Source organism: Chiloscyllium plagiosum, unplaced genomic scaffold (assembly GCF_037043375.1).
Source record: "Chiloscyllium plagiosum isolate Xiang-an unplaced genomic scaffold, Cpla_swu_hap1 HiC_scaffold_9, whole genome shotgun sequence".
NCBI lineage: Eukaryota > Metazoa > Chordata > Chondrichthyes > Orectolobiformes > Hemiscylliidae > Chiloscyllium > Chiloscyllium plagiosum.
Window position 1 is genome coordinate 35,895,265 of NW_028270147.1, and position 26,845 is coordinate 35,922,109.

Below are 26,845 nucleotides of genomic sequence, written 5' to 3' on the forward strand. Positions count from 1 at the left end.
ATATGATTTCGAAGGGTTTAGAGGGACAGGGGCCAAATGCTGGCATATATAGTTATGAAGGTGAAGTTGTGTACTGTACCTTTAAAAGAGAGTGAAAGCTGGCAAGCACCTGTTTACTGTGAGTGTGCTGGAAAATTGTTAATTTTGGTTGTAACCTAGATACCAGTTGTTTTCACAGCAGTTCGAATTTAACTAATCAGTTTAAATTATGCCCCAAGATACTAAAACCCAATCAAATTTGAATTTTACTGTTTTGACAACATTTAACCAATGGGACAATCCAATGTTTGGCATATAAAAAGCAGGTATTTTGGACAATGAGGCAGAAAGACCACCACCTGCCATTGTCAGACAGACTGCCTGAAAACACTCTCTATCAAAGGTACTGTTTCCATATGAAAAATCTGTGCAGCAGAAGACCGAAGATGACCCGAGGAAGGTCGACACCAGAGATGACAGCCGTTGTTTGGTTTTGAAAATAGAGTTGCTGTAAATTTAATGGGGGCTTTATTGGAGCAATATATTGTTATAAAGTGGGAGGTAGATAACAAACCTTTAGAAGAAAGGAGGCTTAGAGTTGTAAATAGTTGTTGTTTGATGTTCACTTTTTGAGTTAAAAAATAAAATTGATACTTTTTGTTAACTAGGTAATTTGGGTAGTTCTCTGTCACTCATACTTTAACAGATTACGAGGCAAGGTGAGCTTTTCTGTGTGTTTGGTTTAATTAGCAGAAGGTTTGCTGCCGTGTTGTAACAATATGTTCTCAGGGTAGAGGAATTTCAATAGAGAGAAGCTCTCATCAAGAAGACCTGGTGAGCAGCAGTTCTCGTCAGGTGGCCCCCAAAAAGTGATTTTCATTGAACGGTCCTCCTCAGGCAGATGGAACCAGAAGGAGAGGAAGAATACCGAGGGAAGAGTTATCTCACACCTCAGCTAGAGAGGAGGATGCTACCCCCACCACATTAACAAGACTGAAATGACAGTCTTCTGGTATCAGTGAACCATTCCCACCCATCACGGTTATATACTTTCTTCAGTAATTAACTAATGTATGATATCTGAACTGCTGCTGCTTAACAAACTCAAAACATTATCTGAAAATTGCTTCCAAATTGTTGACTGCCTATATTAGGTAACTGGGATCAACAATAAAATCAACATTGAAGTTAACCTTAAGTTTGTTCTTATTACATCATATCTTGTGCTGGTGTGCCTTTGTGAATTATGCAAAGCCGTACTTAGCATCATTCATATGCTTCCTTATTGAGACAATATTTTTTCAAATTCTGAACTTTATGTTGGCCTTAAAATCAAAGTTTAGCAGTTTGTGGTTGTTGTTTGGCTACAGAAATTAAACAAATAAAGAAAATTGTTAGACTATTTGTCTTTTGATATATTGTCCCTGATTTTAAAAAACCCTTCTCTGGAGAATCCAATCCCTAAATTATTTCATTCATTGCTTTGCTTATTGCAGATGAAAAAATGTATGCTTTCCTTGTAACTTCGAAGCCTTTCAAGTTGTCACCTGGCTTCAATGTAATTAAACGTAGATGAGAAAGAACCATAGGCGACTCTCCAATAGAAATGAACACTGCACATATCTTGCCTAGTCATGCCTTTGAAGCTAAGGCAAGGTGAGGAGCCCGACTTCCATGAGACCACGTATTTACTAATCTGTCCTATACTTATATAACATGAAAACCCTCTGTGTCCACTTTTGCCTACAATTTGGTTGCTGATGTCCTGCTTTGACAAGGTTTTGCATGGTGGAGTAATTAGTAAAGTTAAAATCACATGGGATTCAGGGTGAGTTTGCCAATTGGATACAAATTTGGATTGGTGGTACAGGGTTGTTTTTCAGACTGGAGACCTTTGACCAGTGATATTCCACAGGGATCAGTACTGGATCCACTTTTGTTATTTATATAGGAGGCATGGTTAGTAAGTGTGTTGCCAAAGTTAAAAATCACGCAACTTTGTACACCCCAGTCCAACACCGGCACCTCCAAATCATAAGTTTGTGGATGACACCAAATTTGGTGGTATGCTCAACAATGAAGAAGATTACAAAGAGATCTTGATCATGTGGGTCAATGGACTGAGGAGCAGCAAATTGAGTTTAGTTTGGATAAATTCCTGAAGAAGAGCTCATGCCCGAAACGTCGATTCTCCTGCTCCTTGGATGCTGCCTGACCTGCTGCGATTTTCCAGCAACACATTTTCAGCTCTAAATGTGAGTCATTGCAATTTGGTAAAACGAACAAGGGCAGGATTTATACAGTTGATGGTAGAGCCCTGGGTAATGTTGTAGAACAAAGATACCTGGGGGTTCAGGTACATACTTCTTTGAAATTTGTATAATGGGTAGGCAGGGTGATTAAGAAGACATTTAGCATGCGTGCCTTCATTGCTCAGACCTTTAATTTTAGGAGATGGGCTGTCATGTTGAGGTTATACAGGACATTAGTGAGGCCTCTTCCAGAGTACTGTGTCCATATCAGGTTACCTTGCTGTAGGAAAGATATTATTAAATTGGAGAGGGTTCAGAAAAGATTTACAGGATATTGCTGGGATGGATTTGAGTTATAAGGAGAGGCTGGAACATTTTTCACTGGAGCATAGGAGGTTGAGGGGTGACCTTATAGAGGTTTGTAAAATCACGAGGAACAGGGGTAAGGTGAATAGCTTTTCCTTAGAGTGGGGAACTCATTACTGGGACATATTTTTTAAGTTGAGAGTAGAAAGTTTTGCAAAGGATATCAGTCACAGCATTTTCTACACTATGGTTCATATGTGGAATGAACTGTCACAGGAAGTAATGGTGCAGGTACAATTACAACATTTAAAAGATATTTGGACAGGTACATGAATAGGAAAGGTTTAAAGGGATATGGGCCAAACACATGCAAATGGGCTAGTTTAGTTTGGGAATGTGGTTGGCTTCAACAAATTGGACCAAAGAATCTATTTCCATGCTGTATGACTCTATGCTATTCTATCTTGTTTTTCAAACTGTTTAATTAGTCAACCCCCACTTCTCATCCTGTCACCATTTTTTTTAATATATTGTTTTCTTAGTACTTTGTACATTCAATCCCTACCCTAACTGATCACTGCTCCTTTACCTTCCTACTCCTCTAATAATCCAAGGTTTGAATCCCACTTAGATAACCCCATAATTACCCTATGTAGTCCATTTGTGTTCTGCCTAGGTCCACTCAACTCCTGGTCTCATTATAACCTTGGTTCAAACTTGACCAGAGGGAGGAGAGAGTGACCACCCTTACATCAAGGCCACGTTTGACTAAGTGTGGCATCAAGGATCTCTAGCAAAATTAGTGTCAATGCGAATGAGGGGGAATCGCTCCATGGGTTGGAGTCACACCTAGCACACAGGAAGATAGTTGTGGCTACTGGAGATTAGTCATCTTAGCTCCTGGGCATTTCTGCAGGTGTAGCTCATGATAGCATCCCAGGCCCAACCATCTTCAGGAGCTTCATCAATATCTTCCCTCCACAGTAACATCAAAAGTGAGGATGTTCACTGATGACTGCATTTTGACAACACCATTTTACATATCTCAGAGATTGAAGATGTCCATGTCCACAGGCTGCAAGATTTGGACATTATTTGGGTTTGGGCTGACAATTAGCAAATAATGTTCACACCATGCAAGTCCCAGACAATGGCCATCTCTAACAGCAGAAAATCTAACCGTTGCCATCACCGAATCCCCCACCATCAACGTTCTTGGTTATTATTAACCAGAAACTAAACTGGAATAGCCTTATGAATACTGGTTACAAGTGCAAGTGAGATGCTAGAAATCTACAATATTCTGCAATGAGTAACTTACCTCCTGACTTTCCAAAGCTTGTTTACTACCCAAAAGGCACAAGTCAGAAGAGTGATGGTATACTTTCCAATTGCCTGGATGAATACAGCTTCAACAGCAGTCAAGGAGCTTGACATCATAGAAGACAAAGCAGAAACATGAGAACATTACCCACCTGGAGGTTCATCTTCAAACCACAGACTATCCTGACTTGGAAATATATTGCCATTCTTTCAGTTTTACTAAGACAAATTTTCAAGTACAGGCAGTTCTTCCAGAACGCAATAGTTGCGTTCCTGTACAGCCCTACGCTACACAAAAATCACACAATATAAATAACATTTAAAGTGTTGGCGATCTTATTGCCTTATAGCCAACACGAACGTTAAAAGTTTGTGCTTTATTCACCCAATCATGTTGCAGCCAATTTGCATAAACAAAAGGTGCATTTTAACAGAACTGACTGTAATCAATTGCATATCCTCCCAAAGTGGTGTATGGGAAGCTTTCCTTCATTAGCCAGGGCATTGAATTTGGAGCAAGGAAGTCTTATTACAACTTTATAAAACATTTGTTAGGCCACAGATGGAATACTGTGTGCAGTTCTGGTTGCCACACTATTAGAAGATTATGACTGCACTTGAGTGGATGCAGAGGAGATTCATCAGGATGTTGCCTGGGATGCAAAGTCTCAGGTTGCGAGGAGAGAATGGACTGACTAGGTTTGTTTACCTTGGAAAAGAGGAGTCTGATTGAGGTATACAAAATTATGAGGTATAGACACAGTGGATCATGAGAATCTTTCCCCATGGCAGATACATCTATGACCAGAGGGCAAAAGTTTAAGGTGAGGAGTAAGTCATATGGGTAAATTGAGTTTTTGAGATTAAACTTTTGGCAAATTGGACAAGTCAGCTCATAGAGGAGTAGCAGTTTTGAGAAGTTGAAATCGTATGATATCAGTTCTCAACAGGGCCAACACAGCATGGGTGACCCATTTTGCACTGTTTTGGAGTGCACTCACAGCCCATGCTCTCATCCTCTGATTGTTTCTTTGTCAGACTAACTCCCTTTCTGTTGCTTCCCTGCCTAACTCTCTTTCCCCCTCTCACTTCGGGCCTGTCCTTGCTCAGAGTGTGGGTTCGATAGAGAAAACAGTACAGTGCACTCACAGCCCATGCTCTCATCCTCTGATTGTTTCTTTGTCAGACTAACTCCCTTTCTGTTGCTTCCCTGCCTAACTCTCTTTCCCCCTCTCACTTCGGACCTGTCCTTGCTCAGAGTGTGGGTTCGGTAGAGAAAACAGTGAGTGTAAAGTTGTCAGTGTACAGGTTGTAAGTAGGAAGAGTTTGACATGTGGTCAGACGTTGAGTCAACCTTTCAGATATTATCACCTATTAGTTGTGTATATAATGGTGCTCTTCCAATGGAAAAGATTATGAAGAGTTTTCTTTCTTTTGCAGAAGTAATAGTGGTTACAACAAGGGAAGTACAGAAACAGCTACCACAAATAGACACAAAACTGAAATTGGATACAGTCTGTATTCCAGAGGACACTGACATGGGAACTGCGGACTCTTTACGACAGATTCATGGAAAAATTAAGGTAGTGCATTATTTTGAGTTAAAATCCCTTTTAAGGAGTCATCAATAATTGTTATGTTTGTAAGTGTACTCAGAGAATCATTGCTCATGCCTCTGCCTGGGCTTTTAAAGGAGCGTTTTAGTGTATTCATCTGGACTCTTTGAGTATATGTTTCGATTCTTACTGAGTTTCTGGAATAAGTTTTCTCTTTCCCTACTTGTTGTTTCTTGCCAGTTTTGCAGTTTCTTTAGTCTTTTCCACATTCTTTGCGCAATGTAATATTCTGTGACTTCAGTCAATCTGTGTAACCATCACTTATCATCTAATTTTGCCAACCTCCGTCTGTAACTTGCTTTGCAAGTGTAACTAAATTGTTTTTTTTAAAGACTGTTTCTCATGCTGACATGTCATTATTTTCTCACCCAATCTGTGCACAGATTTCATATTGCTGCTTCCCAGCCTCCAGCTGAAATAAATTAGTAAAATGGGGATTATTTTATTGAATAAAGATTTTTGTACTTGGACATATTGGGGCTGTTGCACATCCAGTGGTTGGAAAAAATGTTTTAGTTGAGCCCACAAAAATTCCCATAGCTTCTCATTCGCCTCTAGAAAGCTTGCAAAAAACAAACAAACTGTCTCTGCATTTGTTAGCTTTTCCTTTGATTCATTTTGTGTGGTTTCTTTACTATGCCTTCGTAACATCTAGCTTTCTCACTCCTCACATTTAATTTTTTTCAGTTTATTTTTTCACCTCCGTTCCTTTTTACTCTTCTAACTCCTGGTATCTTCTATTTGCTAACCAATAATGGCTATTTCTGTAGCTAACCAACTGGAAAAAGTAAATGTGATCTATGAAGCCAGCTTTCATTCTGGGCTCTTATTTTTCCAATATTACTGTCACTTGGTTCATAACATTGTCTTCGAGGAGAAAGTGAGGACTGCAGATGCTGGAGATCAGAGCTGAAAATGTGTTGCTGGAAAAGCGCAGCAGGTCAGGCAGCATCCAAGGAACAGGAGAATTGACGTTTCGGGCAAAAGCCCTTCTTCAGGAATTCCTGAAGATGGGCTTATGCCCAAAACGTCGATTCTCCTGTTCCTTGGATGCTGCCTGACCTGCTGCGCTTTTCCAGCAACACATTTTCAGCTCATAACATTGTCTGCCAAAGGTGGCCACATATCTCCATCTTCCATTTCTGTCAGAGTCAGGTATAGTCATCATTTAAGACATATCAAGTGTATAGACTATTTTGAATAGTTCATCTTCATTCAGCTTTTTTTTAAACTTGTTCATGGGATGTGGGCATTGCATTTGTTGCCCATCCCTAATTGCCCTGAGTCAACCCTATTGCTGTGGATCTGGAGGCACAAGTAGCCAGACCAAGTAAGGGCAGCAGTTTCTTTCTCTAAAGGACATTAGTGAACCAGATGGGTGTTTCCAACAATCAACAATAGTTTTATGGTCGTTATTAGACTCTTAAAGACTCTTACATTGAGATTAAGAGAATTCAAATTCCAGCATCTGTCATGGCAGGATTTGAACCCTGGTCCTCTGAACCTTACTTGGGTCTCTGGATGAATAGTCTAATGATAATAACGCTAGGGAATCACATCCCTGTGAAGTGACTTTTTTTTTTAGAATGCTTCTACTTCAAATTTTGGAAATTTGAAATAGAAGTCCTGAAAATACTCAGGTCTGGCAATATCCTTGCAGAGATAAACAGAGTTAATGTTTTGGTTTGCCGTTATTTCATCAAAACCTGGTAGAGGGTGACTTGGTGACTTTTTTGCCCCTTCACAATTTCTACTACTTAGATCAGGTAGCTTTACAGCCTCCAGAATTCCATGTCTACTCTCCAGGCTTCCATAACTCCTGGGACTGCTACAAAGCTCTTCTTGATAATGGACTCTCTGCTGCCATGGCTAGGCTAGAACCAGTTTACTGAGGCTGCAGTGTGTCCTGAATTTAGGGCAGGCTGACTCTCTGGGTGAAGGTGGTACTGTTCTCAGCATTTGCAGTGGATTGTGAGCATAAGCATTTTGTTTTGTCCCAGTTCCAGAAACCCTGATGCTTGGTCATGAAACGGTGTGTGAGTTGACTGGTGCTCTACAGTTGGTTATATTTACTTGTTTCGTAGTCTTTTTTGCATTCAGACTTGCTTTTTTTTTAGATTAGATTACTTGCAGGTGGAAACAGGCCCTTCGGCCCAACAAGTCCACACTGACCCTCCGAAGAGCAATCCACCCAGACCCATTCCCCTACATTTACCCCTTCACCTAACACTACAGGTAACTTAGCATGGCCAATTCACCTAACATGTACATTTTTGGACTGTGGGAGGAAACCGGAGCATCCGGAGGAAACCCACGCAGACACGGGGAGAATGTGCAAACTCCACACAGACAGTTGCCTGAGGCGGGAATTGAACCCGGGTCTTTGGTGCTGTGAGGCAGCAGTGCTAACCACTGTGCCACCATGCCGCCCAACTTTCGACAATTTTGGTAACTGCTTCTACTGCACATAGCAGGCAAATTCCTGTAAGACTAATACACCCACTAAACGATGATCACTATGTTACAAAGAAAAAACTGAGAAGACTTATGCTTGATTCAGTATGGAAGGTAAGTGAATGGCTTGATACTAGTGAGTGACTTATTAATAATAGCATTAATGGAGTTGATGTCCAAGACAGATACTAGAATTCCTATTCCAAATATCAATTGATTTCTGTGTATAAGCAGAACATTTATCTGTTGTTTCACAATTATGTAATTCAAAATGCCGTTTCCCTCCACTATAAACTTGTTTATTTAAATCCATTTAAATACTTGATAAGCAAATATTTCTGTTAAGTGTTTAGAAGTTGAACATTGGGAACCTTGATGATATCTACATCCTGTGCAGTCACTGTTGTTTAATAGAGTAATTTTTTATCGTTTATTCTTTCTGCAGAAATTGCATTTTTGTTTTGTTTGTATCCCACATTCCACAGTGTTAGTTTTCTGTGTAATGTGTTGAATTTACTCTAGTAATTTAGAGGTAATCACAAAATACAACAGTCTTATACTTTTAATAAAAGTGCTGCATGAACTTTTTGCAATATTCCTTGATGAAATCGTTATAACTGTTAATGTTTGTAGAAATGGGGTTATTCATGTCACAGTGTGTGGTTTGAGGTACTGAGTGGAGGCTCACTATGAGGAAAACCAGAAAGGAGCCTCTCATGCATCTCTTAGTCATAATCTATAGAAGGGTATTGGCAAAAGTTTCCTTTTTTAAGGATGATTAATAATGCAGGTTTGGGGTTAGTTTTTTCAAGTACAATCTTAATAAAGTTAATCTATATTACATTTTAGAAATAGCATTAATGTTGTAAACCTACCATGATTCGACTATTAATATCTTACCCATTATCCTGTCAGCTGCCTTAGCTGCTCCTGACCTGCCCTGTCCCCAACCCTCCAAGTATTGTACTGTAGGATCCATAACTCTGTACTTTCTTGACTATTTTTTCTACCACCCTGTTGAAACTCACTTTTTTTGGGAAACCACCTACGTTTCTCCTTGAGCTCTTTCTCATTCAGCCTCAGATTGCTCAGTGCTTCTTCCAGCTTCCCACACTGGCTCACATTAATCGTTCATTTTTTTTTCAGTTACCACCACCATCCCTTCCTCAAAATTATCAGTCTGTAAGTCATTTATGCTGTTCACCTGCTATTCCATGTGAAATATCCCTTTCTTGACTTGTTGCCTTCAAGCTATATTCTTATCTTTTCTGATTCAAATCCTTTTAGTTCAGTCTTCGCTCTTCTCTCAGCACATGAATTACATCCTCTTTGAGTGTTTCTAGTGCATTATCCATCTTAGATTCCTCCATGGTAATGTTCTCAAAAGCATCTCTATTGACCAGGTGCATGATTGGTTGTACTGTTTTCTATGTGAATGTAACCTGTGCATCTTTATCAATGATTTCTTTCCAACCCAACAGACTGTTGCCCCTGGAGTTTCCCAAAGCATCTAACTGTCTTTCTGCTACTTCGTTCACAAGCATAGAACCAGCTTCAATAGTTTATACCAAAGACATGCAAGAGAGGGGTGAAAGGAAGCAAAGGCCTAGTGATATTATCACTAGACTATTAATTCAGAGACCAGGCATTGTTCTGGGGGCCTGGGTACAAATTCCACTATGGCAGCTGTTGGAATTTGAATTCAATAAAAAACTGGGAATTAAGAGTCTTAATGATGGTCATCAAACCATTGTCAAATGTTGGAAAAACCCATCTGGTTGACTAATGTCCTTTAGGAAGGAAACTGTCAACTTTGCATGGCCTGGCCAACATGTGACTCCAGACCCACAGCAATGTGGTTGGCTTTTAACTGCCCTTTGGGCAAATATGGATAGACAATAAATGCATTCCCTGAATGAATTTTTTTAAAAATCAATAGCACTTTTAACTATCTGTGTCTTGATGGACTATTTGTAAGACATCAAGCTTTGGTTATGTCCTAACTTTAAGAAACAAGGCTATGTCTTCATCACTGACTGCAAACTTCTATATTGTCGTTACCTCTCCTCCAAGTCATGATCGCTAAGCATAACAGGGTGTTATAAGCTCAGTGTGCTGTTTAATACAGCGGTGAGCTTTAGATCCCTTCTTGCCTCCTCTACCCCTATGTTAACCCTCGATACCTACTGACCAATATATTTTTTTATTAATTTTTCTCCTTGGTCTGTGACCGTTGACATGTTGCCCAACTTAGTTGCCCTTGATTTGAGTGGCTTCCCATAGGCTGTTTCAGATGTAGTCATTGAGGCAAGTGCATACATTACTGTGGGTTTGAAGTCATATGAGGGTTTCGGTAGGTAAGGGCAGCAGACTTCCTTTCACCCCTTCCTATTTCCACACTAACCCCTCCCAAACTTGTCCAAAACATTCAATTTCTCTTTTAGCTTTTATTTAATTGTTTTTCACCCTACTATTTGGAAAATAATCTGGATCCTACTTTCCATAATTTGTTCCCAAATCACTTTGCCTCTTCAGCTCTTCCTTCCTATTTCATTTTACTCAGCCAGGTCAATACGTTTGCCTCCGGACGTTATGCAGCCTGGCAAACTTAAGCATGCGTCTACCTCCTATCATGTAGTAATACCTCCAAAAAATCCCCAGATGTGGCTATTTAAAATTGCAATTTCTCATCTTTGGTTAAAGTAAATAGTTAGCAGGAAAATCGACGTTTCGGGCATGAGCCCTTCTTCAGGAAAGCCCTTCTTCAGCCCTTCCTGAAGAAGGGCTCATGCCCGAAACGTCGATTCTCCTGCTCCTTGGATGCTGCCTGACCTGCTGCACTTTTCCAGCAACACATTTTCAGCGCTGATCTCCAGCATCTGCAGTCCTCACTTTCTCCTAAAGTAATAGTTAGCCCATATGATAATGTTACAAGTTCCATGGCTGAAGAACACTTTTTGATTCAATTGTGAAAAATCCAAAGAAAATCTTATGATAACCTATGGTTGAAATTACCATCATGTTTAATTAATTTGTGTAAAATTCCAGAATGAGATTCTTAACTAATCACTGGGTTTAATTACACTTGAAACTGAATTATTGTTCAAAGCATTCCAGATTCAAGTTGAACTCTAATTTGTTAAAGATGATTTTTAACTTTTTTTAAAGCCATACAAAGGATAATAGGAATGAGTAACCTAATCACTGAAACATTTTAGAAATTATAAATATATATGTAACTTAATACCTAATTGTAAACGTGTAAAATCATTACATTGTATCTTAGAACATCTATAATTATGAGCAGCATGTTTTTGTGAAAATAGGATGAATTGAAAAACGAAAATCAGAAAATGCTGTAAATACTTAGCTGTTCTAGCAGCATCTGCGAAGAGAGAAACTAAGTTAACTCTACAGGTCTTTCATCAGAATTAGAAAATGGAATACATTCTTTGATTAATTATTTTTAATTTCATTTTAACATGCACAGTCCTCTAAGTATAATTTCTGTATTTGTGTAAATTCCTTTTGCAAAGGGTTGGATAGAAAGATTGTGAGACAAGGTTTTCTATGTTTTTTTATTCATAGAAAATATCACTGAAGGTAGAATAAATGCACATATACAGTTAGTTTGAACTTTCAAGTGATCCATCTTTCTGTATTCCCATCCAGGATAGAAGTGAGGCGTATCAGTGCATTCGCGAACCTGAAATGACACATTCTAGCACATTGAAAACAAAACTGAAAGGAATGTCATTTCTTTTGAAGTTTTAAAGAAATGTACTCTGGACTAAATTAGGTGTTTTAATTTGTTTAAAGACTATGTTTATTTTCCATGTGACTGATATAGCACACGAGTTGACCAGAGAAAGTGTGACATTTTGATGTTTATGGAGAGTCTATACTCTGATTTATTTCCTTCATTATATCATGAAGAATTACTGATCTGTTTGGTTTTGGCTGGCTGATTCCACTGCTACATTTAACTTAGTGAAAAGTTAATTTGTCCTTCAGTCAGATAAATTGCATAATACTTCACTCTGCTTATAAATTATTGTTTTGAAAAATATCTACATTATATGTAATTTCAAAGTGATGCACTGTAGTATGATTTGGATACTGATGTCAAATCCTTATCAGTTGCCAAATAAATTAAACCAATTCCTTTAAAGAGAGATATCTCCAGCACCACACTTTTTGGCATCTGCACTGACATCATTGTTTTGTTTGTACTCTTTTCTTACCTTTTCTAAAGGTGAACTGCTTGTTCAATAAACCTTACTTTTTCCTGTTATCACCCAGAGATTCAGGTTGGCAACTTGTTCTGGTGATAAGTATCAAATTGACAGATTTCATAAACAAAATTTCACATGGATTTTACAGTGTAACCTTTCCATCTCTGGCATAAATCAAGATTTGCAGCATCAGAAACTTATATCTCCATTCTACCTCTATGGTGGTGCCTCAATTTATTCCATTGCTGTTGAGCCAGTTTTTAAAAAAATGTCAGTACACTTCATACTCAACACTTTATAGAGACATAGAGTCATACAGGACGGAAACAGATCCTTAGTACCAAGTCGTCCATGCTGACCAAGTTTTCTGAACTAAACTAGTCCCATCTGCTTGTCTTTGGCTCATATCCCTCTAAACGTTTCCGATTCATGTATCTGTCCAAACGTCTTTTAAATGTTGTAACTATACCTGCACCTACCACTTCCTGTAGAGGTTCATTCCACATATGAACTACCCTCTCAGGTCCCTTTGAAGTCTTTCTCTTCTCATGTAAAAAAATATGCCTCCTAGTTTTGAATTTCCCCACCCTTTGCTAATCACCATATCAATGCCTCTCATAAGTTTATAAACTTCTACAAAGTCACCCCTCAACTCCTGTGTTCCAGTGAAAGAAGTCCCAGCCTGTCCAGTTTCTCCTTATAACTCAAACCCTCCAGTCCCAGTACCATTGTTGTACATCTTTTCTGCACCCTCTCCAATTTAATAATATCCTTCCTATAGCAGGACAACCAAAACAGTACACAGTACTCCAAAAGTGGCCTCGCCAACATCCTGCACAACCTGAACATGACATCCCAACTCCTATACTCAATGGTCTGAGCAATGCAGGCTAAGTGCCTTCTTAATCACCCTATCTACCTGTATCTGAACTATGTACCTGAACCCTAGGTCTCTCTGTTCAATAGCACTGCTCAGGACCCAACTATTAACTGTATAAGTCCTACCCTTTTCATTTTACCAAAATGCAATATTTCACATTTGTCCAAATTAAATTCCATCTGCCATTCCTCAGGCCAATGGCCCAATTGATCCAGATCCCTTTGTAATCTTAGATAACTTCCATTGTTGACTATACCACCAAGTTTTTCAGATTAATTTTTATGACATAAGGTGTAGAAATGAACAGTTTTAAACTTGATATTTTAGACATTGAAACTGTACGGTATCATTTAACCTGAGAAATGAAGCATTTAAGTGCTTGGTCCAAATTGGTAAGGAGCAAATTGGTGCCTATGGGATGTCATATTGATGCAATGTGTTGAAATATGCAATCTGAAGAGAGATGTCACTTTGTAGCTGGTGATTGTTGTTGCCAGTTGTTCCAATAAGATTTCTGACCATCCGGATCTGTTAGTAACCACATCATTGGATTGTGCAAAGGCAAAATACAGTTTAATTGCTGCTTGTTTTCCTGTTACTGATAAACTAGTGCTAGTGGTGCAGGCACCACCAAGACAAAGGAGCAAAAAGCAGTTACATCGGCACAAATGGTAGCTAGTGCTGATAAATCATGGAAACTTATTGCTGTTGTAGCTGATGGTAGTTTGATGTAATGGCTTGATATATGTGCTAGGTATTAGATTATAAGACTGACTTTTATACATGTGCAAAGAATAAGTATTTGTTGCTGCATTTGAGTATGCTGGAGAGATCCTTTTTTTAAATTCTTTGAAACATGTTGTCAATCTGAGCTTCTGTTTTTAGGTCAGCACATTAATTATCCACGAAGTAATAGAATTTACGTTAACTCTGCTTTCTTCTCCCAGATGCTGCCACACCTGCTACATTTCACCAGCAATTTTTGATTTAATTATGCACAAGGTGGTGTATTTTGGAATATCATACCCTTTTTAACCCTATCAGCATATTTTATAAAACAGTTAACTGGTTGCATTAATATAGTTTGTCTCTGAATCAGTAGATTGTACTGGGACTTGAGCATATAGACCAGGATGACTCTACAATACATACTGAGGGAGTATTTCATTATCCTTAGTCTTTGGCTGAGACTTTAATGTGTCCAGATGCTGAGAAAAAGGTCGGATGGAATATAAGCATCTGGGAGCATGGAGGTCTCTTAATCGTTTATGCATCTCTCAGTGTAACGAAGAGCAGAATGCCAATTTATTCATCTTATTTGCTCTTTTCAGGACTTTGCTGTGCGCAAGTTGATTGCTTTGACAGAAAAACAAAACTGTTTCACAGTCCATTAAGTTCTGTGTCACATTCTATTTGAAAGGCATTATTTGATTACATTTGGAGTCATTGGGTTTACAGCCAGGAAGAGGCCCTTCAATCCATCATGTCTATGCCAATCATCAAGAACCTATCCACTCTAATTCATTTTCCAGCACTTGGCCTATAGCCTTGCAAGCCAGGCACTCCAAGTGTTTATCTAAATAATTCTTAAATATTATCATAGTTCCCATCACCCTGTGGATGAAAGAAGTTCCCCCTAAATCTCCAGTCCTTAATCTTAAATCTATGCCCCAATTATTGATCCCTCTATTAATATTAAAACGTTTCTTCCAATCTACCCTATCTATGCCCCTCCATTTTATACGTCTTAGGTTCCCCATCAGCTTTCTCTGCTCGAAGGAAAACAACCCAGTTTGTTTAATCTGTCTTCACAGCTGAATCACTCAAGACCAGGCAATGTTCTGGTGAATCTATTTTGCCCCCTCTCTAGTGAAATATTTCCTATAGTGTGCCAATGCTACTCATGTAGACTGAATATCTAATCTATCTTTTTTTTTTTAACTGTTGGCCCTTCCTACTGTCAACATCTATAGTTTCTAGACACAGCCGACATATTCAACAAAAAATTGAAAAGTTGTTTTTCTTTTCACAGACCGACGTTTTGGTCGTCAGTTGTGATCTCATTACTGATGCAGCTCTACATGAGGTGATAGACCTGTTTCGTGCACACGATGCCACAGTGTCCATGCTGATGCGAAAGGCACATGATTTTACTGAACCTGTGCCAGGCCAGAAAGGAAAAAATAAAGAAGGTAAAGTTTTCTCAGGATGAAAAATGTATGAGCAATTGATTTTTGAAAATATCGGCAGGTAGTCTAACGTAAGTGCACAGACTCCTTATGGAGGCCTCTTCAGTGTTGTAACAAAAGTATTATAGAATGCACTCCAAGACGATAACCTAATTCTTTCCTTGTCATCATGTTTAACACTGTTTGAGAAGATTCACTTGTTCCATGTTGCTGTGGCTCCATGCAGGTCACTGAAACAGAAGTTCTCATTTACTTTTTCTCAGTCTCAAAATATTAACTCTGTTTCCCTCTCAACGGATATTGCTATATTTCTCCTGCAGTTACTGTTTTTACTTCTGATTTCTAGCATCCACAGTGTTTTGCTCTTAGCTGAAGTTAGTGAAGTACATTTGGAACAAAGTCACTAATATTACTGAAACTTTATCTTACATGTAACGGAATAAATATGAATGCCATATTTCAAATGATGGCAACAATTTATGCTACAGGAGAAATAGATGAACTGATTGGTTGGCAAATTGACTGTGGCTGAGGCATTTTCAGAAAAGCACAATGCTCTATCATATTCCTTTCTAGTGCACAGAATGTATATAAATTAACCAAGCTCCACTGATTATCTTAAATTACTGTTGTGTAGTTATTAGCAATTCATTGGCTCAATAATCATGGAATTACATCCAGGAGTTTTGGTTTGGATTTTGCAAGTGTGGGTTGGTTGAGTACTCTGCTTATTTTGAACAGCCAGAGGAACATGGTTGATTTGGTAGACTGTACATTTCAATGATTGGCCAATTTACCTGACATTGCACTAACACAGAAATACATATTCAACATTATAGTAGAAAGAGCATCTTTTTGGACTGATAGTAGCCAGTTGTATCACCACTGTATAGTAAAACGTAAAATGACTGACTTATTGTGCTGTTCAAGTTCAAAGTCATTAATGTAATGTAACTGAATGCAGCTGTAAATCTGTGCCCAGTAAGGTCCAACAAACAGCAGTGAGAAAATTGGCCAGATAATCAGTTCTGGAGGTGTGGTTGGGTAAATAATTATGAGGAAACTGGGAGAACTCCATTGTTCAAATATTTGATTTAATTTGGTTTATTTATTGTGCCGTGTTCTTAAGTATAGTGAAAAGCTTTGTTTACAAGCAGTACAGGCGGATCAGAGTAAGCAAGGATATACAGATCATAGGGTTGAAAAAAGACTTAGTTGCATACAGGTTACATCACACAGGGCATGTGCTAGGCAAGATCAATAATAGCAAGATCATTATTATTTGAAGTTAGAGAGTTCATTCATCCGTCTAATATCAACCGGGAAGAAGGTATTCCCGAACCTGCTGGTCTGTGTGTTCAAGCTCCTGAAGAGGTTGTAGGAGAGCATTACCAGGGTGCGATGGGTCTTTGATGATGTTGGCAGCCTTTCTGTGGCAACAAGCCGTGTAAATGGAGTCCGTGGACGGAATGTTGGCTCCTGTGATCGTCTGGGTTGTGTGCTCAACCTTCTGTAGTTTCTTATAGTTCTGGGCAGAGCAGTTGCCATTCCAGGCCATTAAGCATCCGGACAGTATGCTTTCGCAGGTATATCTGTAGATGTTGGTGAGGGTCCGTATGGACATGCCAAATTTCCTGAGCTACCTGAAGAAGACGAGGTACTGTTGTGCCTTCTTGACTGTCGCATCTATGTGGGAAGTCCAGGGCAAGTTGTCATTTATCGTCACTCCTAGGAACTTGACGCTCTCCACCCTCTCGACTTCTGTTCTGTTGATGTAGATGAGAGAGTGTGCTCTCCCTTTCTTTATGAAGTTAATGATCAGTTTTTTAATTTTGCCAGCGTCGAGAGAGAAGTTGTTCTCATTGCTCCACTTCACCAAGCCCTCTATCTCCTTTCTGTATTCTGACTCATCGTTGTTAGATATCCATCCGACACTGTGGTGTCACCTTGTCAGCAAACTTGCAGATGGCTTTCATTCAGAATTTGGCAGGGTTCTGTGTGTACAGGAGTAAAGTAGGTGGCTGAGGATGCATCCTTGGGGGGGTTCCTGTGTTGAGTTTTATTGTGGAAGATGTGCAGTTGTCCATCTTCATTGATTGTGGTCTGTGGGGCAGAAAGCTGAGGATCCAGTTGCAGAGGGCAGAACCGAGACATAGCTCTCAGAGTTTTGAGATCAGTCTGGAAGGGATAATGGTGTCGAAGGCAGAGCTGTAGTCGATAAACAGAAGTATGACAAAGGTGTCCTTGTTGTCCAGATATTCCTGGGATGAACGCAGGGCTAGGAAAATGGCATCCACTGTGGACCTGTTTCGCTGGTAGGCAAATTATAAAGGATTCAGGTAGGATGGGAAACTAGAGTTGATGTGGGCTATGACCAGCCTTTCAAAGCACTTTATGGTTATGGAGGTCAGAACCACTGGGCAGTAGTCATTAAGGCATGTTTCATTTGGTTTCTTAGGTACTAGGATGATGGTGGTGGTCTTGAAGCAGGTGGGGACTTCGGCTTGTAGGAAGGAGAGATTGAAGAGATCGGTGAATACCTCTGCCAGTCTGTCCACATAGGATCGAAGTGCTTGTCCAGGGACTCCATCTGAGGCCGTCGCTTTCCTTAGGTTGACTGATGTCTGCAACGTTGACAGTGAGCACAGATTCGACCAAGGCTGTCAGGACAGGTGACATGGCGCCACTGGCATTCTGCTTGAACTGTGCATAGAAAGCATTGAGCGCATCAGGGAGGAATGTCTTTGTCTGCTTCATTTTGTATTCTGTAATGTTGTTAGGCCTTGCTACAGGTTGCAGGAGTCAATTTAATTAGTTTGGGCCTCTAACTTGGTCTGGTACTGCCTTTTGGCATCCCTGATGGCATTGTGGAGGTCATATCTGGATTTCCTGTCTGAGTCGCCCCAGACTTGAATTCTGCACGCCTGGTCTTCAGTAGGGAGTGGATTTCCTGGTTCATCCAAGGTTTCCGTTGGAGAACACTCAGATTGACTTCTTTGGTGCACAGTCCTCTATGCATTTGCTAATGAAGTCTGTGATGGTGGTAGTGTCCTCATCTCAGTTTTCCACTGAGTACTTGAGTACGCTCCAGTCCAACGATTTCAAAAAGTTCCCGAAGACAGTCTTCCGCTGCATTGGATCAGCATTGTATTTCTGTTTGTGAAGGGTCCTCCTATTTTAGCTTCTGCTTATAAGCTAGGAGGAGGAACACAGCGCTGTGATCTGATTTTCTGAAGTGTGGATGCGGAATGGAGCAGAAGGTGTATTTAATGGTTGTGCAGTGGTCCAGATTGTTCTGTCCTCTGGTGGGGCAGGAGGTGTGTTGGTGGTATTTTGGCAGCACCCTCTTGAGGTTAGCTGGGATCTTTTACATCCATCTGAGGAAAACTGAGGCCTTCGCTTAATATCTCATCTGAAAGATATCACCTCCAACAATGCAAGACTCCTTGGTTACTCTGATGTGCCATCCCAGATTATATGCTCCAATCTGTGTAATATCATTTGAACTCTAGATCTACAGAATGTTATCACTGAACAAAGATTAACAGTTATAGTTGAAGCAATTTGATTCATTTTCAACTTATTGTGTTCATTCGTTGGATGTGGGCTTCACTGGCTGGGCCAGCATTCACTGTCCATCCCTATTTGCTGGTGGGAAGGTGGTGGTGAGCCGCTGTCTTGAACCACTACATCCCTTGGGTTGTAGTTGTACCCACTGTTGGAAATTGGGGACATATTTAAAACTGAATTGTTTTGGTATTCCATATTCAGTATTTTCTGTATACTTTTTGTGTTACAGCAGTAACTAGCATTCTACAAAAATAAACACATCTCTGGTCTAAGATCAAAATGTGAAACTGCAGGAGATGGGAGAGATACTAAATGAGTATTTTTGCATCAGTGTTTAATGTGGAGAAGGATATGGAAACTAGAGAAATAAATACTGATATCTAAGAAGTGGCAGATGGAGTACACCGTGGGAAAGTGTGAGGTCATGCACTTTGGTAGGAAGAATAGAGACATGGACTATTTTCTAAATGGGGAGAAAATCCAGAAGTCTGAAGTCCAAGAGACTTGGGACTTCTAGTCCAGGATTCTCTCAAGCTAAACTCGCAGGTTGAGTCAGTAGTTAGGAAGGCAAATGTGATATTCGCATTTATTTTGAGAGGACTTGATTTTCAAAGTAGGGATGTAATTCCGAGGCTCTGTAAGGCTCTGGTCAGACCACATTTGAAGTATTGTGAGCAGTTTTGGGCCCCGTATCTCAGGAAGGATGTACTGGCCTGAGCGTGTTCAGAGGAAGTTCACGAGAATGGTCCCAGGAATGAAAAGCTTAATACAGGAGGAACGTTGGAGGATTGTGGTTCTATATTTAATGAAGTTTAGAAGGATGGGGGGAATCTAATTGAAGCTTACAGAATACTGAATGGCCTGGATAGAATAGATGCTGGGAAAATGTTTCCATTGGTAGGAGAGACTAGGACCTGAGAGCTCGGCCTTAGAGTAAAGGGAAGACTTTTTAGGATGGAGATAAGGAGAAACTTCTTCAGCAGAGAGTGATGAATCTATGGAATGCACTGCCATAGAAGCTGTGGAGGCCAGGTCATTGAGTATATTTAAGATGGAGATAGATGGGTTCTTGATTGTCAAGGGGATCAAGGGTTACAGGCAGAATGTGGGAGAATAGGGTTGAGAAACTTATAAGCCATGATTGAATGGCGGATCAGACTCGATGGGCTGAATTACCTAATTTCAGCTCCTATGTCTTATCTTCAAAAATGTTCATATTACTGAGGAGGTGATGTACGATGTTTTGAAACACATGAAGGTGGATAAATCCCTGGGACCTGATCAGGTGTACTTTAGAACTTTGTGGGAAGCTAGGGAACTGATTGTTGGCCCCATTGCTGAAATATTTGTATCAACGATGACCACAGGTGAGGTGCTGGAAGACTGGACAGCTGTACAGGACATTGGGTGGGCCACTTTGGAATACTGCATGCAATTCTACTCTCCCTGCTATAGAAGGGATGTTGTGAAATTTGAAAGGGTCCAGAAAAGATTTGCAAGGCTATTGCTAAGGTTAGAGGGTTTAAGCTATTAGGGAGAGGCTGAATAGATTGGGGCTGTTTTCCTTGGAGTGTCAGAGGCTGAGGGGTGACCTGATAGAAGTTTACAAAATCATGAGGGGCATATATAGGGTAAATAGCCAAGGTCCTTTCCCCAAGGTAGCGGAGTCTGAAGCTAGAGGGCTTATGTTTCAGGTGAGAAGGAAAAGATTTAATAGGGACCAAAGGGGCAACTTTTTCATGCAGAGAGTGGTGCGTGTATGAAATAAGCTGTCAGAGGAATTGGTGGAGGTTTGTACAATTACAACATTTAAAAGGCATCTGGATTGGTATCTGAATAGGAAGGGTTCAAAGGATATGGGCCAAATGCTGGCAAATGGGACTAGATTAGGTTAGGATACCTGGTTGGCATTGGATGGGTAGGACCAAAGGTTCTGTTTCTATGCTGTACATCTCTGTGACTCTATAAGAAAACAAAGGAAAAGCCATCGGAATCATTGAGATCTTAGCTGATGTCAAAATTTATTGGGTGCTACACTAACCTATTATTTGGGAATAGAAGAGGTTTTGTTCTTACAAACTAACTCTTAGATGAAGGTGGGCAAAGAGGCAACAGTTAAGATAGCTGTCCATTGTTACTTGTCAAGAAGGTTCAGACAGGTAATTGACATGACGTGTCATGCCAGCCCACAAAATAAGTGATATTAACAGGAGTGTAGGAAGGTGGGGAAAGGAGATCCAGGGGAGTGAGCCTTGTGGGCCCTATGGGAAGCCGGTAGGGATGTCCTGGGTCTCTGTCAATAGTACTCAGTCGTGGACAACTGTAGGATCCTCAAACCTGTAAGTAGATTTAAAATAACATTATTTGTAATTTTTACAGATTCAGAATTTAAGTATAAAAGTGTAGAACGGTTATTAAAAATGTTAAAGTTAGATCTGCTGTAGGGAGCTCGCAAGGAATTGCACGGTGTCAGCGCCATCTTTGCCTACACAACGTGGATTGTAACAATTCAAAAAGGTGGCACAACATTATCAACTAAGAGCAATGAGGGATGAACAATAAATACCTGTGTACCAAAAAAAATTCGTTCACCCACCACTTCTCAGCCTGCTAACTTCCATTGGCATTTAGCATGATGATGCCTTGATGTTTGAAATTCTCCTTCTTTCAAATATTTCTTGGGTTTGCCTGTACCATCTCAGAGCCATCCTTCAGGTTTCCAAGAATTGTGTGCTGTTTTGATACTGGCCTCTTGCACATTCCAGTTTCCATCTCTGTAGTTGGCAATCATACCTTCAACTCCTTCGTTCCTAAACGCTAGAATTTTATCACTAATCTCTCTACCTTTCTGTCTCCTCCTCTGAAATCTACCTCTTTGACCAAGCTTTTGCTTACCTAACCTAATATCTCTTTATATGGATTTGTATCAAATGTTGCTAGATGTTGGCCATATGAAGTGCCTTGAGATCTTGCAATATTAGACATTATTATACATCTAAGTTATTGATGAAACATCAAAAACATTTCTGACATTATATTCTGTGCCTGTGATGTTGCACTTTTTTTGCATCCTTCTTCATACCAGTCACATTTTGCAATGTGTTTGAGTGATCTCTGAACCCATCCCCTTTGTATACAAATTTGTAGCAGTAATTTTTATTCTAATTTATTAATTGGGCTTATTTAAGACACAGGGCTTGCTGGTTTTAGCTATATATTTATCTGACTATTTACCATTGTGACTTTTAAGTTGTTCCAATATCGTTTTCTGAATCCAATCTGAATTTCATTCTAATCAATTTTATTTCATTATTGCTTTGTTTTATGAAAGTATAGCCCTTTTATGTATTAAAGCTGGCTGTTGGTAGAATGTATCCAATACCGTTGTACAGATTGGGTTTCCATTATCCATACATCCAAAACCAAAAAGACATAAAAACCAAAGGTCTTTTTGGCAGTGGACCCAAATGGACCTGTCGACACTGTAGGACCATTCAGCTTAAGCAAAGCATTTTTTCCAAAGGCCCTGAACAGACCCTAACAGACCCAAATGAACTGTAGTGAACACAAAAAACAAAAATATCTTTCATCTGAAAACCTGTTGATGCCAATTTGTCAACTTAAATTGGATCATTCTGTTGCAGTTCCATCTGAAAGCTGATCCCCTCAAGGTTATTTCCATATGTATTATATTTCTAAGGTGTTTACTTTTATTGCTACACTTAAGCCCTCTCTTGTTCCAGTCAGAAATGCCTAGTTGAGGATCAGATTACTTTGTACAGTTTCCATCCATTGGCATCACTTGGGACTACTGCCCACAGTTTACACTCATGATGTCACTGTTGCATGATGTTTGAACATAAAATACCTATGGGCAAACTGATAATCAATTGTTTTATCGCACATATAAATATTTGTGTACATATCTTCCTTTGCATTACTTGAATGCATTAATTTGGATGACTTCCATTAATATTCTTGGCATGAAGTAAATCATGGACAGGAAAAGACTATATGATCCATCAAACCTGTGTTTTTCTCAGCCATGATGCAGTGTAGTCTTCTGAAAGGCATAAGCAAACTTTAAAAATCTCAGGACAATAAAAAGAAAAAAAATCTGAAATATTCTTCTCTGATCATGCTTTTATATTACTTTGCATTACTTACAGAGTACATTTATGAAATTTGTTCCATCGATTTACAACCATCTGCAAAACGAATCTTCAAACAGCTTTACCTTTGCAAAATTCTGCATGTGACCTCTGAGCTTTCCAAATCTATTACTGACAACCCAATATACTCTTTTTAACTATCTTAAAGTTCTGTCAGATCTCCATGAAAATTTGGCATTTCTGCTATTAATGTAACCAGCATTTCTAAGCCTCTATGAGTCACAAAAGTTGTTCAAACTAGAAATCGTTCTTGTGGCCCTCCTCTGAATCATTTCTGATGCCTCTATATCACCCAGAAGTATTGAATGATGTAGCTGAACTGACAAAATTTGTTTTGTCTTTGGTTGATGTGCACAGCTGAACAAAGGGACTTTGTTGGAGTTGATGACACGTGCAAACGTCTACTTTTCTTGGCTAATGAAGCTGACTTGGATGACGAGCTTGTCATTAAGAAGTCCTTGATGCAGAAGTGAGTAATTTCAGCACTTTTTCTATTCTGTTTCTTATTTCTTTAAAACAGGTACTAATACGTTCAAATAAATGTGGACTTAATAACGTATGACGTGCCTGCTTTTACTCTGGGAGAAAGTGAGGACTGCAGATGCTGGAGATCAGAGCTGAAAATGTGTTGCTGGAAAAGTGCAGCAGGTGAGGCAGCATCCAAAGAGCAGGAGAATCGACGTTTCGGGCATGAGCCCTTCTTCAGGAATGAGGAAAGTGTGCCAAGCAAGCTAAGATAAAAGGTAGGGAGGAGGGACTTGGGGGAGGGGCGTTGGAAATGCGATAGGTGGAAGGAGGTTAAGGTGAGGGTGATAGGCAGGGGTGGGGGTGGGGACGGAGAGGTCAGGAAGAAGATTGCAGGTTAGGAAGGTGGTGCTGAGTTCAAGGATTGGGACTGAGACAAGGTGGGGGGAGGGGAAATGAGGAAACTGGAGAAGTCTGAGTTCACCCCTTGTGGTTGGAGGGTTCCTAGGCGGAAGATGAGGCGCTCTTCCTCCAGCCGGCGTGTTGCTATGGTCTGGCGATGGAGGAGGCCAAGGACCTGCATGTCCTTGGTGTTGTGGGAGGGGGAGTTGAAGTGTTGAGCCACAGGGTGGTTGGGTTGGTTGGTCCGGGTGTCCCAGAGGTGTTCTCTGAAACGTTCCGCAAGTAGGCAGCCTGTCTCCCCAATATAGAGGAGGCCACGTCGGGTGCAGCGGATGCAGTAAATGATGTGTGTGGAGGTGCAGGTGAATTTGTGGCGGGTATGGAAGGATCCCTTGGGGCCTTGGAGGGAAGTAAGGGCGGCAAGTTTTGTATTTCTTGCGGTTGCAGGGGAAGGTGCCGGGAGTGGAGTACCCAACCTCCATTCCCGGCACCTTCCCCTGCAACCGCAAGAAATGCAAAACTTGCGCCCACACCTCCCCCCCCTTACTTCCCTCCAAGGCCCCAAGGCATCCTTCCATATCCGCCACAAATTCACCTGCACCTCCACACACATCATTTACTGCATCCGCTGCACCCGACATGGCCTCCTCTATATTGGGGAGACAGGTCGCCTACTTGCGGAACGTTTCAGAGAACACCTCTGGGACACCTGGACCAACCAACCCAACCACCCAGTGGCTCAACACTTCAACTCCCCCTCCCACTCCACCAAGGACATGCAGGTCCTTGGACACCTTCATCGCCAGACCATAGCAACACGCCGGCTGGAGGAAGAGCGCCTCATCTTCCGCCTAGGAACCCTCCAACCACAAGGGGCGAACTCAGACTTCTCCAGTTTCCTCATTTCCCCTCCCCCCACCTTGTCTCAGTCCCAATCCTCGAACTCAGCACCACCTTCCTAACCTGCAATCTTCTTCCTGACCTCTCCGCCCCCACCCTCACTCTGGCCTATCACCCTCACCTTAACTCCTTCCACCTATTGCATTTCCAACGCCCCTCCCCCAAGTCCCTCCTCCCTACCTTTTATCTTAGCTTGCTTGGCACACTTTCCTCATTCCTGAAGAAAGGCTCATGCCCGAAACATCGATTCTCCTGCTCCTTGGATGCTGCCTCACCTGCTGCTTTTACTCTAGAAACGAAAAACCTTGATCTCTTCCTGTTGGGAAATCTTAATTCTACGTAAATTGCTAAGTGGCTAGATCATTTCCCATCAAAAAGATAGTTTGTTGGCTACTGAAAGGGAAACTTAGATGAGAAAACTAAATTAATAATTTTCTTTTGGTGATGTTCAGGTCACTGCCTTTCTTTTTAACAGAACTGAATTTGACAATCAGGCCATCACCAGTAGCAACGTGACCAATAAAAAAACTCACATCTCATGATAATACCATGTGAGGCTTTAAAACATGTGATTTGGTATTAGGATACCACTTAAGTGTGCGAGAATATGCTGATACCAGTTCAAATTAGATTGGTGCAAAGGATGGGAGATCTTGCATTGAAGAATAGATTTCAAACATGTGTATCTACTTGATAAGCAGCATGGCATGAATTGGTTGATGTGCCAGTCAAGTGAGACAATATCTTTAAAATGAATGAGAAATTGATGCTTACTCCTTGAAGAAACTGACCTTAAAACAATGAGTGAAACATTGATACATGCTAAGTGAGCAAACTTAGAGTGAAAGGAGGAAAAAAAATTGGAAACCAAAACAGAAGTTGCTGGAAAAGCTGAAGAGGTCTGGCAGCATCTGTGAAGAGAAATCAAGAGTTAACATTTCCCGACTTGAAACGTTAACTCTAATTTCTTTTCACAAATGTTGTTAGATCTGCTGAGCTTTTCCAGTAACTTCTGTTTCAGTTTCTGATTTATAGCATCTGCATTTCTTTTTGTTATTTTTAGGAAAATAATTGGATTTGGATAACTAATGCGTGAGAAATAAGAACATTTAGTAAGAAGTATCTTAGAGATGGATGTTGGGAAGTTAGTTTTGCAACTGCATTTGCAGGACTGTGAGATGATATAGAGTCATAGAGCATACAGCACAGACACAGGCCCTCAGGCTCAACTCACCCATGCCTATCAAGTTTCCAAAACTAAATTTGTCCCATTTACCTGCATTTGGTCCTAATCCCTCTAAATCTTACCTATCCATATTCCTATCCAAAAGTCTTTTAAATGTTGTAATATTACCTTTGTTACTCACTTTATATTCCTCATGGTTGTATAAACCTCTTTAAGGACACCCCTCAGCCTATACTCTCAAAGTTCTAAAGAAAGGTCACTGGGTCTGAACTATTTGCTTTTTCTCACAGAAGCTGCCAGACCTGCTGAGTTCCTCCAGCTTTTTATGTTTTTGTTGAGATTTATTAGCAGTCAGCCATTTCATTCTTCAGATGTAATATTTACTTGGCCAGTTTATTGGAGAAAGTGAGGACTGCAGATGCTGCAGATCAGAGCTGAAAATGTGTTACTGGAAGAGCGCAGCAGGTCAGGCAGCATCCAAGGAGCAGGAGAATCAACGTTTCAGGCATGAGCCTGAAGAAGGGCTCATGCCCGAAACGTCGATTCCCCTGCTCCTTGGCTGCTGCCTGACCTGCTGTGCTTTTCCAGCAACACATTGGCCAGTTTATTGTCAGGGAAGCTATATCAGAACAAGTCTCGTTCTTATAACTAGACTATTGGTCTATATTTCACTGACATTGCTTCGTTAATACTCTTCTCTGGCAGACTGGATGCATTGTGAAGGGAGAATAGCATTTACAAATGAGTACTGTGGGTCCAGCAGTGCCAGTCTGAATGCAGCTTTGTTTCCCTAAATCCATGCATGACCATCCATATTTTTACAAGCTTTTCATAAACCAGCTCATTCACAGGTTGAAAAGAAAAGGAAAGAAAAAGTCTCGGATCTTTCAAAGGTACATGCTTGCTTTTCCAGATG

The 26,845-nt window shown here is 40.4% G+C and overlaps 1 protein-coding gene across 2 annotated transcripts in view; it reads left to right on the top strand.

The window, feature by feature from the left end:
- eif2b3 (eukaryotic translation initiation factor 2B, subunit 3 gamma) overlaps positions 1–26,845 on the top strand; it is a 142,682-nt gene that overhangs the window by 20,231 nt on the left and 95,606 nt on the right. For both annotated transcript variants that reach the window (XM_087990539.1, XM_043699051.2), the window contains exons 3-5: positions 5,301–5,443; positions 15,078–15,237; positions 23,334–23,445. In XM_087990539.1, coding sequence (XP_087846665.1) covers positions 5,301–5,443; positions 15,078–15,237; positions 23,334–23,445 — 415 coding nt within the window. The remainder of the gene's footprint in view (positions 1–5,300; positions 5,444–15,077; positions 15,238–23,333; positions 23,446–26,845) is intronic.